Raw genomic sequence first — 15,998 nt, 5'->3', positions numbered from 1 at the left:
AGATATGGTATCCATTCTTATTCTTTCTGGAAAAGGGTGGAGGTGGGATGTCAAGTGTAAGCCATACTGATACCAGCTGAGAAGCATTTTATTTATTTATTTACTTAGTTTTTTTTTATATATATATATATTTTTGTTTTTTCTGTTATATTGTTGTAATCTTAATTTGGAGTATGTTTGGATTTGTTTATAAATACTGTGCTGTACTATCCTTCAGTGTGTTAAAATCTAATAAAAATATTTTGGGAAAAAAAAAAGTGAAAACGTATGTGCTCCAAAAACTATTTAAAGTATAAAAGTATAAAGTAACCTTAAAAAACAGCCAGATACCACTATATGAATTGAAAGCTAAATTTTTCGACTATTTCTAAAAATTCTTTGAGATAGGGCCAAGGATGAGGGAGGTCTTAATGGTCTCCATCTCCCGATACGCTCTCGCCTGTGTCCAACCTTTCAGACATTTCAACATCTTTTTGTGAATCCTCCATTGTAGCATGGCATAGACAATTCATGTTTGCAGTTTGAAGAACACCTGCTTGCTTCTGATGATTTCCTTTAGCTAACCAATGAGTGTTTGCGTTATACGACTCATCCAATTAAACTAGTTTTCACTAGATGTGGATGGAGCCAATGATCTGCATTGAATGGCGCACATGACCTGAAATAAATATTTATAAACATTAAACTGAAGCCAAGAGTAATGAGTGACGTTTGTTTTAAAAATGTAAGGAATAGAAAGTACAGATACTTGTGTGAAAATGTAATGAGTAGAAGTCAGAAGTAGGAAGAAAAATAAGTAATGGAGTAAAGACTTAGACTTAGACTTAGACTTCTTTATTTGTCATTTTGTATGCACAGGGTGCATACAGAACGAAATTGCGTTACATACAGCTTATGAACGTTGCATTGATATTTCAAATGGCACGAGTTATAGAAAAATACAAAAAGTGCAGCAGTGGTCAAAGTGTGAACAGTGCAGAGGATAAGAGACAGTGTGCAAGTTGCAGTGGTTCAGTGCAAAATGGCATTTGTGCAAAAAATGCGTTGTTGAAAAATACAATGAGATGAACAATTTAAAGGGCTAAAAGTTAAAAGTTCAGCAGCATTTGATGCCCGATAATGTGCAATAGGTGCAGAGTTCGGATTGTGGATCAAAGGTTCAACAGTCTGATGGCAGTGGGGAAGAAGCTGTTGCACAACCTGGTGGATCTGCAGCGGATGCTGCGGAACCTCTTTCCAGAGGGCAGCAGGGAGAACAGTCCATGGTGGGGGTGTGAGGGGTCTTTGATGATATTACGGGCTCGGGACACACAGCGCTGTGATGAAATGTCCTTAATGGAGGGAAGAGGAGCCCCAATGATTCCTTCCGCTGTCCTCACCACCCTCCTCACATTCTTCCAGTCAGAAGCTCTGCAGCCTCCACACCACAGAGAGAGACAGCTGGTCAGAACGCTCTCTATGGTGCTTCTACTAAAGTATAGATACCTAAAAAGTGTACTTAAGTACTTAAGTGAAGACACTGAGATGCATGTGTCTCACACCCAATGGATGAGAGTTGACAATCCTGTAAAATGGAGGACTTCAACAGGGGGTGCACGGCTCCTAGGGGCTCCACAGAGGTACTGAATTGGGGTTGCGAAAGTTTTGGTTGATTAGACTTTTTCTTTATATTCCCCCTGCGATTTTTTCCACTAATTGAAATGTCTTTAAATACACATTAACATGAATTGAACACACTGTAATAAACAGATAAATGGAGGCAGAAGATGTCTTTCAGTCATCAATGCACACATTCAGCGACACACAGGAACTCTTTCAAGCTGGACACGGTTTTATTCACAACACCTGTCCCATCAACCAGGAATCTGAATCAGAAATACTTTAATAGTCACAGGGAGAAATTACTTTCATTACATTACTCCATCTGTAATAGAGTGACTATAGGACCAGTTTTATATAATTAGGGGGTCCCTGCTCCATCTTGCCATCAGTTTGGGGGTCGTTGGCCTGGAAAACATAGAAGACCCCTGCTCTAAAAGAAGGGTTTTATAGATGGTGATGAGAGCAAAATTGCAATAAATATGACAGAGTATTAGGGCCAGGCTAGAGATTAACATTTTTTTTTAATATTGAGAATAAAGTCGTAACATTACAAGAATAAAGTCATAATATTACGAGAATAAAGTCATCATACAACAACCTGTTTCAGAAAGAAAGCTTGGAGCACCGACCAGCAGATGACGGCCAACCAGCTCCACCAATCAGCAACCTGAGTTCACTTTGACATCCTGCCCAATTTGATGCTGATGCTAAAAGATTTCATTATTTGTCAAACCAGAACCAAAGTATGACTTCACATGATGCTCGACATTCCTCATTTTAGGGAAGAAAGAGCTTCTTGTGAGAGTTGTCATGAAATAGAACTTGTTTCTTGTAATTTTAGGACTTCTCGTAATAGAAGAAAAAAAAATCTCTAGCCTGGCCCTAATACTCCGTCATACAATAAATAAATAACTGAGGAAATAATGATTTAAATGGAGGCAGACTTATATGAATAACAATTACATGGGCCTCATAAAAAAAATCATTTTATTTTAAAAATAGAATATAATTGATTCACGATTTAATTAATTATTTCATGTTCCTGTGCTAAAGCATACCATGAATTTATTTATACTGTCCCTCATCCATCAAAGTCAAAGAGGCAGGACAAGGTGTGTGCCTCCATAGAAACCCTGACATTGGATTGGCTGCTTCTCACTTAGCAAGATAAGACAACTTGTTCAGATTTTGGACAAAGAAGACAGATGGTTTGAAAGTGGTGTGAAGGAAGCCATTCAAGTTAAGCAAGGAAAAAAAACAACCTTAAGCAGAGGGGGTGGACTCAGGTTTCAGCTCTCAAAAAACAATGCAACAATGCAGCGATAGAATTGTTTCCTTCCCGTTATCATCTCAACTCCCACCGCCATGAAGGGGACCAAAACATCTCACCTGGTTAGCCAGGCCAACAATGCCCCTAACGACTCCCCTTTCAGAGGCATAGACCAGTATCAGGTATTGCAGGCTAACCAAGATCTCAACGTCTCCCCCTTCCTAAGGGGCAAAGTCCGTATTCTGAGATTAAAGTCTGAATTCTTAGATTAAAGTCCCAATTCTGAGATTAAAGTCAGAATTCGGAAAAAAAAGCCAGAATTCTGAGATTAAAGTCCGAATTCTGAGATTAAAGTCAGAATTATGAGATTAAAGTCAGAATTTTAAGATTAAAGTCCATATTCTGAGATTAAAGTCCGAATTCTTAGATTAAAGTGGGAATTCTGAGATCAAAGTCAGAATTTTAAGATTTAAGTCCGAATTCTGAGATTAAAATCCGAATTCTGAGATTAAAGACAGAATTCTAAGATTAAAGTCAGAATTCTGAGATTGAAGTCAGAATTCTGAAAAAAAGTCAGAATTTTAGAAGAAAAAACCCCCCAGAATTCTTACTTTTTTCCCATATTGAACTGAAATAATATTTAAAAATCAGTTAACTTTTTTTTTTCAGTGTGTTGATCCTCTTCCGTTTATTTGCGCCCCCGTATAGGAAAGTTAATCTTTCTTTTTTGGTAATGTGTGTGCCACTCACAATATGGCGGCCACACTGTATCACCAAGGCTCCGCCCCCTCAGACGTTACACACGGAAACAATAGATTACCGTCGACAGCAGCTCATCCTTCAGCTCCATGTTCTCCTGAGGGGGAAAAACAGGTCTGTAATTGTCGTTAAATGAGAACCAACAGGTGAAATCCGTCTTATTTTACGATCCTTAGCGATGCACAATAGATATCCGGAAGTAAGAAGACGTAAAGTTTGTATTTGCAGCTTGTTTAATAAAATCCTGCCGAGCTTTGTTAGGTTGGACGAACAATCGGTTGTTTATGTTCCAAAGACCAGAGTAAAGTCTGTCCTATAGGATCACATGGTTCCCGAGGTGAAAAGTAATACACTGATAGGAGTCTGGCTTTTTATAAATGTTATAAATGGAGCTATAATACAGCCAAACAGAAACATAAAAACTGTTATATAATCCGGTTTGTTGAAACTGAAAGAAACATTATCCTTTCTTTGGCTACATTGATATTATTGTCCGATTAGTGCGAGTAAACAGTGACTGTTAGTCACACAGTGAACCTAAAGATTATAATGCTCATAAACTCAAATGTTATGTAGAAAATGTCATTTTACGGCAGCAGAATTACACCTGCTGGAAAATGACTGTATTTACTGTGATGCATTAATCCTTTTCTGCTTTGATCCTCATCAGTGATTGAGGAAATGGTTTGTTTATGTCAAACAGGTTTTTCATATTTTATAGCACTCTGTAAACTTGTAACATTTAAATGCGAATGGGAAGCAGGCAGAGTGTAAACAAGGGAACAAATATGATTTCAGATCAGTTGTAAAGTGGCTGACTTGCTTCTGCATGCTCTTCATTCCATCTGTGTCACAATGTTTTCAAACAGTTTTTTCCAATAACAAGCTCATCCAGCTTCATGTTGTTTTTGCTTCTTCTTCAATCATCTATGGTGTGTTGTTATTTTCCGCTCATCCCAAACCCAGACTGTTCCTCATGGTGTTGTTTTTATCAGACAGCCCTATAGTTGCCCTTCTGGGCCTCATATACTATCTGATCTAGGTTATGTACAGGAGGCTAATATTTCAGCAAGGTTGTTTTGTCCCCTTTTTTTCGTCCTAGTTGTTAAAAGCAGAGGGCAACTGATTTGTTTTAGCTGCATGACTCTGCTTTTCGTTTCCTTTCAGGTCAAATTCCAACTAGATTCAGCATATTGGTCAGTTGATAACCTGCCTTGCAAAATAGTTCAGTTTTACACCTTTTGTCCCATTTCAGCTACAAACAGACAAGTAGGGGATCATGAGCGGTTCTAGACGGGGGCCAACGGGGGCCAGTGCCCCTGTAGATCATGTCCTGCCCCCTGTTATGGCCGCTGTTCTAAAGACCTAATACAAAAATAAATTCTAATGATGATATGTGCTGGAACAGACATGGTTACTGATAGATCCTCTGGATCTATTTCATTTTTTATTTATTTTACAAATTCTGTTTAGGTAATTATTAAAAAACTAAGGTGATAGCTTCAGTGAAATTGAGATAGGATCCCAGTTTTCATTTGCTAAATGTTTTTTTTAAAACAAATGTAAAAAACAAAAAATAATACTCTAATTTTTACAGCAGAATTTATCAGTTTTTCTTGAGCTCTAATTCAGATTTTATAGAAAACTGTCATTCTAACTTAAATTAAGTCAAAAATATGTAAAATTCCTAAATTATGAATGTATATTTACCTATTAAGACATAGAATTATAAGTCTAATTGCATATAAATTTGACTTCATGCCGCTTAATATATTTGAATTTCTTGCAGGGTTTCCGCGGGTCATTAAAGATCATTAAAAGTCATGAAATTGTTATTTTTTTAAATGAAGGCCTTAATTGGCATTAAAATTAAATAAATGTGATTATCTTGGCATTTAAAATGCTTTAATAAAAAAAAAAAACGTATAAAAACATCTCCACCAGATATATTATATCAGATATAACTGGTTCCGTGTGATTGTGTCGGTCATAGCATCTTGATTCATATGTTGCAGCTAATTTAATTATAAAGGTGAAGTAAAGAGTTTATTAATGAGTATTAAATAGAGAAAATTACATTTATCTTGTAGTCTCTGTGGTAATGTGGATTTTCTTTGAGTTCATTTAAGAGGAACCTTTGATCCTGTTTCTGGTTGGCATCTTTACTTGCTCTTGTCTTGGACTCCGGTTATGCGGTCTTAACAACAATACTGCTAAAGGGCTTAAAGGCCCAAACAAAGCTGAGCCTCACCATCACTAATATTCATGTATTGCAGATATGAAAGTTTTAGTGTAAATGTTCTTATTAAATAATGCATTGAAGTAAAATCCCTTCTAGAGGACATATTTAGTGGTAAGAGGAGGTAAATTAATGAATTAAGGGAAATCCATCCTGGAAAGTTGTTGAAGTTGACTTTATCCAAGGTTTGCGAATCCTGATGATTATTATTAGATCTATTGCTAAGAAGAAGGGGTCATGCGTAAACCAGGTCCAGTATAAACATATGCCACACTTTAAAGGTTTTTTCTTTGAGAAGGTAAAATTTAAGTGATTCATTACGCTTTAACCATTAGTGTTTGATGAGCTTTAACCTGCTCCTACTGAACTGGACCATGTGAAGTCTAGACACATTGAAAATGTTATTCTGACAAATAGCTGCACCCATTCTGCCAAAGGAAATATGTTTAAAAAGCTCAGACTTCCTTCCAGCGGTTTCCCCTTCTCTGTGTCTCTGCTGACCCTCTATGTACGCTGCCCCTCCCCGCAGATCTCTGCAAACCGTCCAGAGGTTCTGTGCAACCATGGCTGCTGGTCAGTGATCCCCTCCCGCTGCTCTAATGGAGGCTCCAGTCACCGCTCCTCCTACTCCCAGCTCCTCTCCGACCACCCTCCGACCGGCCGTGGCTCCGTCCGTCCAGCTGGGTTTCACCATCCTCTACACCACCTTGTACGGGGGCCTTTTCCTGGTGGTCTACACGCAGCTATGGCTGCTTTTCATCTACAAACACAAGAGATGGAGCTACCAGAGCGTCTTTCTGTTCCTCTGCCTGCTCTGGGCGGGCCTGCGCACCACGCTCTTCTCCTTTTACTTCCGTAACACGGTGGAAGCCAATCACCTCCCTGCTGCAGCCTTCTGGCTGCTCTACTGCTTCCCTGTCTGCCTGCAGTTCTTCACCTTCAGCCTCATCAACCTTTACTTCACTCAGGTGAGGCGGGGAGGATCTGTTAGAACCGATAGGAGATAAAGTACTTCCTTTTGCCTCCAGTTTTCTGCTTCATCTCTGATGTTTCTGTTGTTGCTCAGGTTCTGCTGAAGATCAGGGATAATTACAGCTCAGCCAGCGACAGCAAACTGTAAGCCTTCCCCTTTCAGACACATTTAAATGAGACTCTGCAGCTGGGTTAATCCCTTTGTTTTACAGATGGGTGGCCCGCTTTGCTTACGGGGCCATAAGCTTCATCTTCCTCTCCATCAACGTGACATCCGCTGCTCTGGGAGAGCGAGGCAGCAGCGGAGAGAAGGGGAAGCGGACTTGGAAGCTGGTCTTGGTCCGAGTTATTGTCAACGACCTGCTCTTTATCCTGGAGGCGGTGCTGCTGGCCAGCGTGCTGCTGCTGCTGACCCGTCACTCACGCTCCTTCAGCCCCTATCTGATGAGCAAGGTACGGAAACCCCATCCGCCTTCCTTTACATCTATCCTTCTCAGTATCTGCCTCTTTCGTCCAGGTTTCATATTTTCCATTCATTGTCTGAATCTGCTTGTCATTCAGTCGCTGGGAGGCCGGCGGCCCCTAAAGTCGATTTTGAGTAAAGCAATTAAATTCGTAGGGAAATTATATTTAAATGTCAAATCATTCTGGCTTAAACTTGTATATAAATGTACTCTTTATCAGATGATATTGTCCCAAAGTTTAGAACATTTCTATTTTTTTTTTTAAATTCTGTCATTTCCTTTCCCATTGAGTTCCGTCCCCCAGTGTTCACGGGGATGGACGTCTGTGTCTTCAGCAGGCGTAGAGCTAACAGAGCTGGCAGCGTTGCGGGGCAAGGGCTCCAACATGTACGGCTGTAAGCCTTCTACACCAAACCAAGCTTCTGCCGCCCTGGCGTCCTCTTCCACAACAACTTCATCCCCGCTTTCCTCCTCTAAATAAAAAATGTATGATGGAGGAGACTCATCTACAACCTCCGACACTAAACTCTCCTCCTCTTGCATGTTTCCTCTGTCCATAGCGTTCCTTGACAGTGTCGTTTCTAAGTCACCAATTTAGTGCTACTTGGTCCCAATGGAATTTCCCATTGGGAACCTACTAGCACTAAGTTGCTAACTGGTTAGCAAGATGCTTCTGAGAAACCGGCCACAATCAAACTTGATTGTTTGATTGTGGCCGATTGTCATGCAACACCTCAATGTAACACGACGGTGGTCGAAGACCAATTTATTTACTTTATGAGTTTAAAAAATTGTTTTAACACGTTTTTAAGCGAAAAAAAAGTCAATTTCAAAATGTCATCTATGCAGCCCGTTCATCAGGATTATGATCCTACTAAACTATGCAGTTCTCTATTCGGAGGGCCAGACAAATCCATGCTGGGAGATTTATAAACTGGTTCTCTATAGTTCATAAAAAGTATTTTAGTTCAGCAATAACAATCAGCGCTCGCTCTTTTTTCCTTTTACTACATAACAATCCGTTCTTCAGGCGTTTGGTGTGAACGCACCATAATTTGTAGTCAGTCCTTTCCAGAGATTCCCATCACAACATGGAGGAAAAACAACAATTCCAAGAAAACAAACGTCACATAATGAATTCAAGCAAAGCGTCATTTTTTGCCCTGTGGGAGGAAGCTGAAGTACCTAGAAAGAGCGCAGACATTTATGGGGAGAACATGCAAACTGCTTGATGAAAGCCCTCAAGGTGGGATTCCAACCCTGGACCTCTGACATAAAAAGGGAGGAACCCAGAAGTGTATTTTTGTTCCCAGCTTTTCTACTGGGTTTCAGTTAGCCCAGTTAAACCAGCGGCGCAGTGTTTGTTTGTCGGAAATGGATCCTGAACACTTCAGCGTTTATCTATGACATGTCGTTTCATGGGGGTCATAATAGAAACGAGTTAGCGATGCGTTTTCTTCCACCAGGGGACCACAGTATGCCGCACAGCCACTCTGGGAGCCGCGGTGATCTTCCTGTTCTTCAGCCGCGCCTGCTACAACCTTACGGTCCTGTTCCTGTCTCAGATCTACAAGGTGGAATCCTTTGACTATGACTGGTACAACGTCTCTGACCAGGTGAGTTTCCAGCCGGCCTTCTGTCAGATCAGCATACCTCATCAGACCAGCATACCTATAGTCATGAGGCACGCGCAAGACCTCAGATTTGCATTTATCCCTTTAGTTTTGTATGAAAAATAGACTTAAAACTACCTCAATGGGCGTGTATCCCTTTAGTCCTGTAAAAAAAAAAAAAAAAAATTATTTACGCTTCAAAAAACACCAAAAAGTAAGTTATTAAATTGTTATTTTTTACATGACTAAAGGGATACACGCCCGTTGAGGTAATTTTAAGTCTATTTTTGGTACAAAACTAAAGGGATAAACGGGTATTGACTATGTGTATGCTGGTCTGACAGAACCCTGGATCCACTGGATGGATCGTTTTCATGCTGAATGCCAGGTGTGTTGATTGTGTGTTTTGAGTTTTAGGCGGATTTGCAAAGCGAACTTGGTGACAGAGAATACCTTGCCTTTGGTGCCATTCTCTTCATCTGGGAGCTGCTCCCCACCAGCCTCCTCATCCTGTTCTTCAGAGTCCGCCGGCCAGCTCAGGAGGTGAGCTCGGAGTCTCTCAGCTGCTTCGCCTTTTTTCATCACACTAACATTTATCAGCGTTAAACTGCAGCTCTGTCCTTCGCAGACCAGCAGCTTAGAAATCAACAACAGGGTTCTGCCTCGTCCATATTTCTTCGATGACCCTGAAGGCAGCGATGATGAAATTCCGGCTCCCTGGGCTCGCAGCTCAGAGCAGAACCAAAGGTAGAACCAGTACAAACACAGAGAACTTCACACCAAGACCAATGGCTGATAATCTTAGATACTATTGGAAGTTACTGGGTCATAACCATGGGTTCGTGTTAGCTATATTTTTATTTATTTATTTTATTTATTTTAATCTATGCTCTGGATTACCCACAATTCCAAGTCGTAGTGTAAAAAATAAAATAGCGCAACTCAGCCGTTTCAACGGTTGCGTATATTAACTGCCACATATGAAATCAAGATGCTATGACTGAAAAAATTAGATTGACAGATGACCGTTGATATATGATAACCAAGGCAAGGCAAGATGAGGCAAATTTATTTGTATAGCACAATTCAGTACAAAGACAATGCAAAGTGCTTTACACGATTAAAATACAGGAAAATAAAATGGAATCAAAGCAAGTAGGAAATAAATAAATAGATAAAATTAAAAATGCAGAAACAAAAAAGAACATTAAAAACAGCTAGACTAAAGACAATAAAAAAGTTGAACTAATGATGTTTTAGTTCAACTGTTTAACTAGAACAGTCGAAGGCAATCCTAAACAAATGTGTTTTTAGTCTTGATTTAAAGGAACTCAGGCTTTCTGCACTTTTACAGTTTTTTGGAAGTTTGTTCCAGATAAGTGGAGCAAAGGAACTAAATGCTGCTTCTCCATGTTTAGTTCTGGTTCTAGGTATGCAGAGCAGGCTTGAGCCAGAAGACCTGAGTGGTCTGGATTGGCCGAATTCAGTTGTTCAGGCTGACGTATAACTAACTGGCCTACATAAGATAACAATTAAAAAATAAAACATAGACTTAAAGATTTTAAGAAATAGAAATTTTCTAACTTTTGGGATAATATAGTCTGATAAAGAGTACATTTATATACATGTTTAGGCCAGAATGATTCGACATTTAAATATGACTTCCCTATGATTTTAAGGGGAGCTTAGATCTGCTGTGAAGTGGTGCCTTGACTCTGAGGCTTCTGAGTAAAGCAGCCTGCATGGAGCATCAACATGCACTAAGAGCTGAATTGTTGCTGTTGCTGTATTGCTTTAATGAAACTAAATCAACTTTGCTTATCTCTGACATTATTCCTTCAAAGCCAGTGCTAGCACTTTTACCACTGGAATTAGCAAAATAAAAGCACTTCCTGTTCTATTAAATTATTTACTCACTAGATGTTTTTTATGTTGCAGTTAATACTTTAAATGTGAACATTTTCAATGCTTAAAATTGAGAACAGAGGTTTTCAGATGTGCATTCAGAAAAAGGTTTACTACCAGTAATAATAAAAGTTGCCTGGCTGACTGTGAGGGAGGAGGAGCAACCTGTGCAAAGCTGCAGCCATGCGCGGTGAGCGGTGAGCTAGCCGACCTGGGTTTAATGAGAAAACACTGATTCTAGTTTGTTTGTTTGAGACTTGATTCAAAGTTTGGGTGAAAAATCTGAGGCTTGACTGTAAAAAGCCAACAGATAAAGAAATGTGCCTGAGCTAGAGTCCTGTTTTTAGTGTTTGTGCAAATATGCAGAGGTGTCAAGTAACTGTAAATGCTGTACTTCAGTAGCTCTTTTTGGTATCTCTACTTGAGTAATTGTTTTTCTGAAGGACATTTACTCTCTACATTTGAACACAGATCTCCAAATTTCTACACCTTATTCTCCAAACGGTCACAATCTTTATGTTTTGGCATCAATATGTCATAAAAGCAGCGAGAAAACTGGGAAAATCTAGAGCGTGAGTAGAATCTGTCCAGTTGGAGCAAAGTTTGTTTATAGAAAAACACAGATAGTGGTACAGATGAAGACACTGAGAAACACTGCAGACCAGGGATCAGAGTCTGAGAGTCATTCTCCATCCGTCCACCTCTTTTAGGTTTTAGTTCTGTTTGAGTTTTAATGAAATTTGCTACTTTAATGCTGTGAGCCAGAGCTCTAAGAAGTGTTCTGCTCACTATGCACTATGCCTGTTCATTTCAGTATCTTTTATCCTGTCTCAATTATTAATTTAGAACAAAACTAAACGGTATTTATATTGTTGTTCTTTTTAAAAACACAGAGAACAAAACCGTAAAAAAAAAACAAAATTTTTTGAACACAAAAATGTTTATTTTTAGGACTAGTTTCAATAAGCCTGTTTAACAATTACATTTAGGTTTATGAACTAAAAAAAAGTAAGTGCCAGTTTCAGCATTAATGCCTCTAAGGTTATTGTTTACCAAAAAAAAAAAAAAAGTTTCTTTTACTCTGTTTTTCAAGAATTTCACATAGAAGCACTTTTGTTATTTTTCTTAATATATTCGGGCAAGTTGGCGTTCCCTTTTATTACATCAACATTCATTTTTGTTCCTTCAAAATATCCATATTTATGAGCTTATCCATTTATTGTCCTGGATTCCAAAAACACTATTGGCTTGAAATGTTGATTTTCAGAGTATTTCACTGAAATATTACTCCAGTGTTTTATTGTCATTACATTGTCACAAGTGTCTTGCTCAGAGACCCAGTGTGGCAGTCTGGGGGAGTGGGTTTCGAACTCACGACCTCAGGATCCCAAGCTCTATGCCACCACTCCCCCATTTATATAGAGCATATTAACAACACATCTCATCTTAAGGCACTTTACATTGTAGAATCTTTACTTTCCTTTTAATTAAGTAAGGAATGGGAATATATTGTTAACTTTAAATGAATAAATAGAGTTAGAACAAATAACCAGCAAACATCTCTGCTTTAGGGTCTTTCTATTTAACTTTTAGTGCTCCTTTTGCCTCTGCAGCTGGTGCGGACCAGAGACGGCGCCCCTCCTGTTCGCCAACAACCCTGCAGACCAGAGCCACCAGCACCACTCTTTCTACTCCACCCCTCAGAACTGAGGCCGAACCTCACCAACCAAGCCGCCATCTCAGGGGCACCAGGACCGCGCGCGCAGCTGGCGGCAAGTTGTTCCTCCTGCTCCGTGGTTGAATTTGCACTGAAAACCTCAGGAAAGCTAAAAAAGATGCACCTTGTAGTATATTTTTTATAAAAGAGAACAGAAATGACTGTTTCTCAGACTTAAAGGGAACACTCTTATTGGGAGGATGACCCTAAAGCACAGAGCTCCATGAAGGTCAACCTAATGTTTGTTTATTTATTAGTATTACTCACTGTGAAGCTGACTCTTATAGTTCATACGATGTTTTTTTTAGCTTCAGTGGACTTAAAGCAACTCAATTCTTAACTGCTTTTTAGTCCAATCCCCTAAAGGCGAAACAGGAAGTGGACTACAATACAGAGGTTTTAGTCAAGGTTTGTTTTGCTTTTTATGCGTCTCCATCCTGCAGCTACCAATGTGTAGTTTCTGTTTCTGGGGAAGCATTTTTATTTTTTTTTTAAAGCAGTGGATTTTGTTTCTCCTTCTGTGAATCCATTTGTTTGACTGGATGATTTTATGCCCTGATAACTTACACAGCCTGCAGTCGACCAATAAACACATTGATGTAAACCTCGTCTTCCTGTTGCTAGGCAGATCTTTCTATGTAAGCAGGCTTATTGGGTTTAATTTAGTCTGTGGCAATAAATCTGGGATTAAATCTTGTTTTTAGTTCCAATCTGGTAGCGCTGCTTCATCTGACATTCCTGCACTCTTGATTATACCTCATGGTGCAATGAATGCACATTAATTGAAATGTTTTAAGTGAAACAACGGTGGCACTGACAGTAATTTACAATAAATGTAACTGACATTTATATTTTAGACTTTTCTAAAGCTCTCTGTAGCTGTCTTACAAAGCTTCTTCTATCCTACCATCACAAACGTCAACATGCAGGCCTGTGTTTATTGGTCAGATGAGACCTATTAAGCTTTTTTGGCAATAAACTTAATTTTGATGTGGAGGAAAAACTTTGTGTCCACTGCTAAATGGATTCTGGGGGGAGCAGAAAATAAAAGCTGTGAATTAAAGTGAAAGTGAGTCGTGTTTGGTTCTTTCCTTTAACTAGATTAATGAGAGAGTTTTAAAGAAATGAACAGTTTGCTGGTTTCATGGCCATCTCAAGCTCAGGATCTAAATCCTACAGAAAACCTGCAGGATGACTTAAAGGAAAACATCAGAAAGAACCCAGATATCTAGATGATCGGAAGTTTTCTTAGAAAAAAAAATAAAAAAATGTCTGGAGCAGCACATCTGGCTAGCTAAACTCAGATTATATGGAGGCACTACTTGTTTTGTCTTTTCCTTTCAGTGTTATCGTAAGTTAAATCCCTCTATTTATATATAGGATTCATTTAATAAACCAGATCTGCAGCAAACTCACCTGAAGACTGATTCCTCTGCCACTTAGAATCATTCAAGCATCAGGGCTCTGTGCTGCACTGAAGGGGAACATGTTTCTAACGGTCTGCATGGTCGAAGGAAAAGATGTGCACTCTGTGAAATGTTAAGCTAGGTTCTCAGCTGAAAGCATCTTTGAAGCTTAATTGGGTTCATAGAAAACATTTTCTAAATCAGTGCCTGGCACCATCATCGCTGTCTGAGCTTCACCAAATAAAGCTTGAAGATGATTTGAGGCAAAAAGAAGCTTTGCTAAAGTCAAATATCTGCTCTGTTGGACAGAAAGTTTTTTTTTTTTTTAACAGATTTCCTAAAATCTGAATCATAAACACTTTTTTATGCTGCTGGAGTTTTAAGATTCATTTTTTACCCATCTTAGTGTTTATTTTACATGATGACTCATCGTTGCTTTTTCTCAGCTTATTCGTTCCCCTTTCTTCATTCATCATGTTTTTCAATTTTAAAAATCCAGCAGTCGGGTGTGCAGGTGATGCAGTGGTTAGCGCGCAGGACCCATGTACAGAGGCCTTAGTTCTCCATGAGGGCGACCCGGGTTCGAATCCGACCTTTCCCTCTCTCTCATACCCCTTTCCTGTCAACCTACCATTTAAAAAACGAGCCACTAGTGCTGTAACAACAAAACAAAAAAACAGCAGTCCAGAGTATTGTGTTTTTCATGAATGCATGGAACAACCATGTGTTTTTACTCAATTTTTTTTTTTTAGATCTACAGACAGGTAGATAATCCAGGGCCAAAGGGTAAAAAGCCTGTATAGAGGTCAGTTCCAACCGTGTGCATTTCCAGCTCTAACACACAGATCACCTGGTAAACAGGAGGAAGGAAAACAGATAAGGGGTTTTTCCTCTCTGCGTTATCCACCTCTGGATCTACAGACCGTTTGATGTTGAAGAGCAACGAAGATTCACAAAATACTAAAGACATTTTTTTCTTCTTTTTTTTCTGGGGCTCCTTTTCTCTGTAACCTTTTGAAATCTTAAAGATTAAAGTGCATCCTAATAATATTGGTCCGGTATTTTAATGGAAAGTACTGTCTTTATCTGGGAGGGTTTTTTTGAAACCCTATTAAATTAAAGGATTAATATACAATTGCTTTCCTGCTTTAAAACAAACATGAAAGGAACAAAAAACATCAGTTTTTCCATTTAATGAACCTGAAAAAGGAATTATATAGAATACTCCTATGGTATGGTCAAAAGATTAAAGCAGTTATGAACTCACACCTTTGATTGCTGAGAAACCCTCTATATGCCTAAAGTTATAAGCCACTCTTACACTGTGCAATTATTTTCCCAATCTTTGCACGCAGCTACAGCTCACACTGTACGACAAAACCACAGGGTTTAATCGTACAGTGCGAGTTCACAGCTCACGATGCATGTTCTCACACTGCGCAACTGATGCGATCTAACTGCTAACACTATACGTCTAAAAACCACGTCGGACTCAGCTACGCAGTGAGATGGAGCTACTCGGACTCGTCTATCTGGAAGCCAAACGAGAAGAGGAGGAATGTGAAGCTCACTAGAGTGAAAAGCGCTGCCTGGGCAGTTTGTGCAATATTGTGCTGAAAGCCCTAAAAAGAAAAGGCAACGACATATTTGGACAAAGACATGGCTGAGCAAAACAAGATTAATTTCAAACTTGAATTTTCAATTTTGTCTGACTTTCCTCCGACCTTACGATTCCTAATTGGGAGGTGGTAGCGAGAGGTGCATCACTACTCGTTACACCCTGTACACTACACGATGCTTGTGCTGGCTGAAGGTCAGCTCGATCAAAAAATACTTGCACAACTGGAGAATGGGCCCGTAAAGGGCAAAAAAATTGTACAGTGTATGCCCGGCTTTAAACAAGATTCTCTGCAGGGTGTATGCAGTGCATAGAGAAGATCTTTCTTTAGTGCAAAAATTGGGAAAGCAGATAACGGTTCTTTGTTTTATCGCTTTGGTTCAAAAAAAGAAAAAAGAAAATACTGTTTTGTTTTTTTCCATTTTTGGTCTCA

At 39.3% G+C, this 15,998-nt stretch overlaps 1 protein-coding gene across 1 annotated transcript; it reads left to right on the top strand.

Annotated features, from left to right (window-relative positions):
• Positions 1-3,649: 3,649 nt before the first annotated feature.
• On the top strand, positions 3,650-13,086 carry gpr137 (G protein-coupled receptor 137). The gene is made up of 8 exons (XM_038306292.1): positions 3,650-3,745; positions 6,400-6,838; positions 6,937-6,986; positions 7,055-7,295; positions 8,773-8,922; positions 9,337-9,462; positions 9,548-9,666; positions 12,438-13,086. Exons 2-8 carry the CDS (start codon positions 6,470-6,472, stop codon positions 12,532-12,534), a joined length of 1,152 nt encoding a protein of 383 aa, XP_038162220.1. The 5' UTR covers positions 3,650-3,745; positions 6,400-6,469; the 3' UTR covers positions 12,535-13,086.
• Positions 13,087-15,998: the final 2,912 nt, after the last annotated feature.

The sequence above is a fragment of the Cyprinodon tularosa genome, unplaced genomic scaffold (assembly GCF_016077235.1).
Source record: "Cyprinodon tularosa strain WSP-4 unplaced genomic scaffold, ASM1607723v1 ctg578, whole genome shotgun sequence".
NCBI classification, from domain to species: domain Eukaryota; kingdom Metazoa; phylum Chordata; class Actinopteri; order Cyprinodontiformes; family Cyprinodontidae; genus Cyprinodon; species Cyprinodon tularosa.
Note: the sequence above shows the minus strand (reverse complement) of the source record. Positions and strands in the feature narration are given on the sequence as shown.

What these genes read in the sequence shown, in the direction of transcription:
- gpr137 (XM_038306292.1), top strand. Translation starts at nt 6,470, where the DNA reads ATGGAGGCTCCAGTCACCGCTCCTCCTACTCCCAGCTCCTCTCCGACC. An exon ending in TCCGCCGGCCAGCTCAGGAG is followed by an intron (nt 9,463 to 9,547) that starts GTGAGCTCGGAG and finishes TGTCCTTCGCAG; the next exon opens with ACCAGCAGCTTAGAAATCAA. An exon ending in AGCTCAGAGCAGAACCAAAG is followed by an intron (nt 9,667 to 12,437) that starts GTAGAACCAGTA and finishes TTGCCTCTGCAG; the next exon opens with CTGGTGCGGACCAGAGACGG.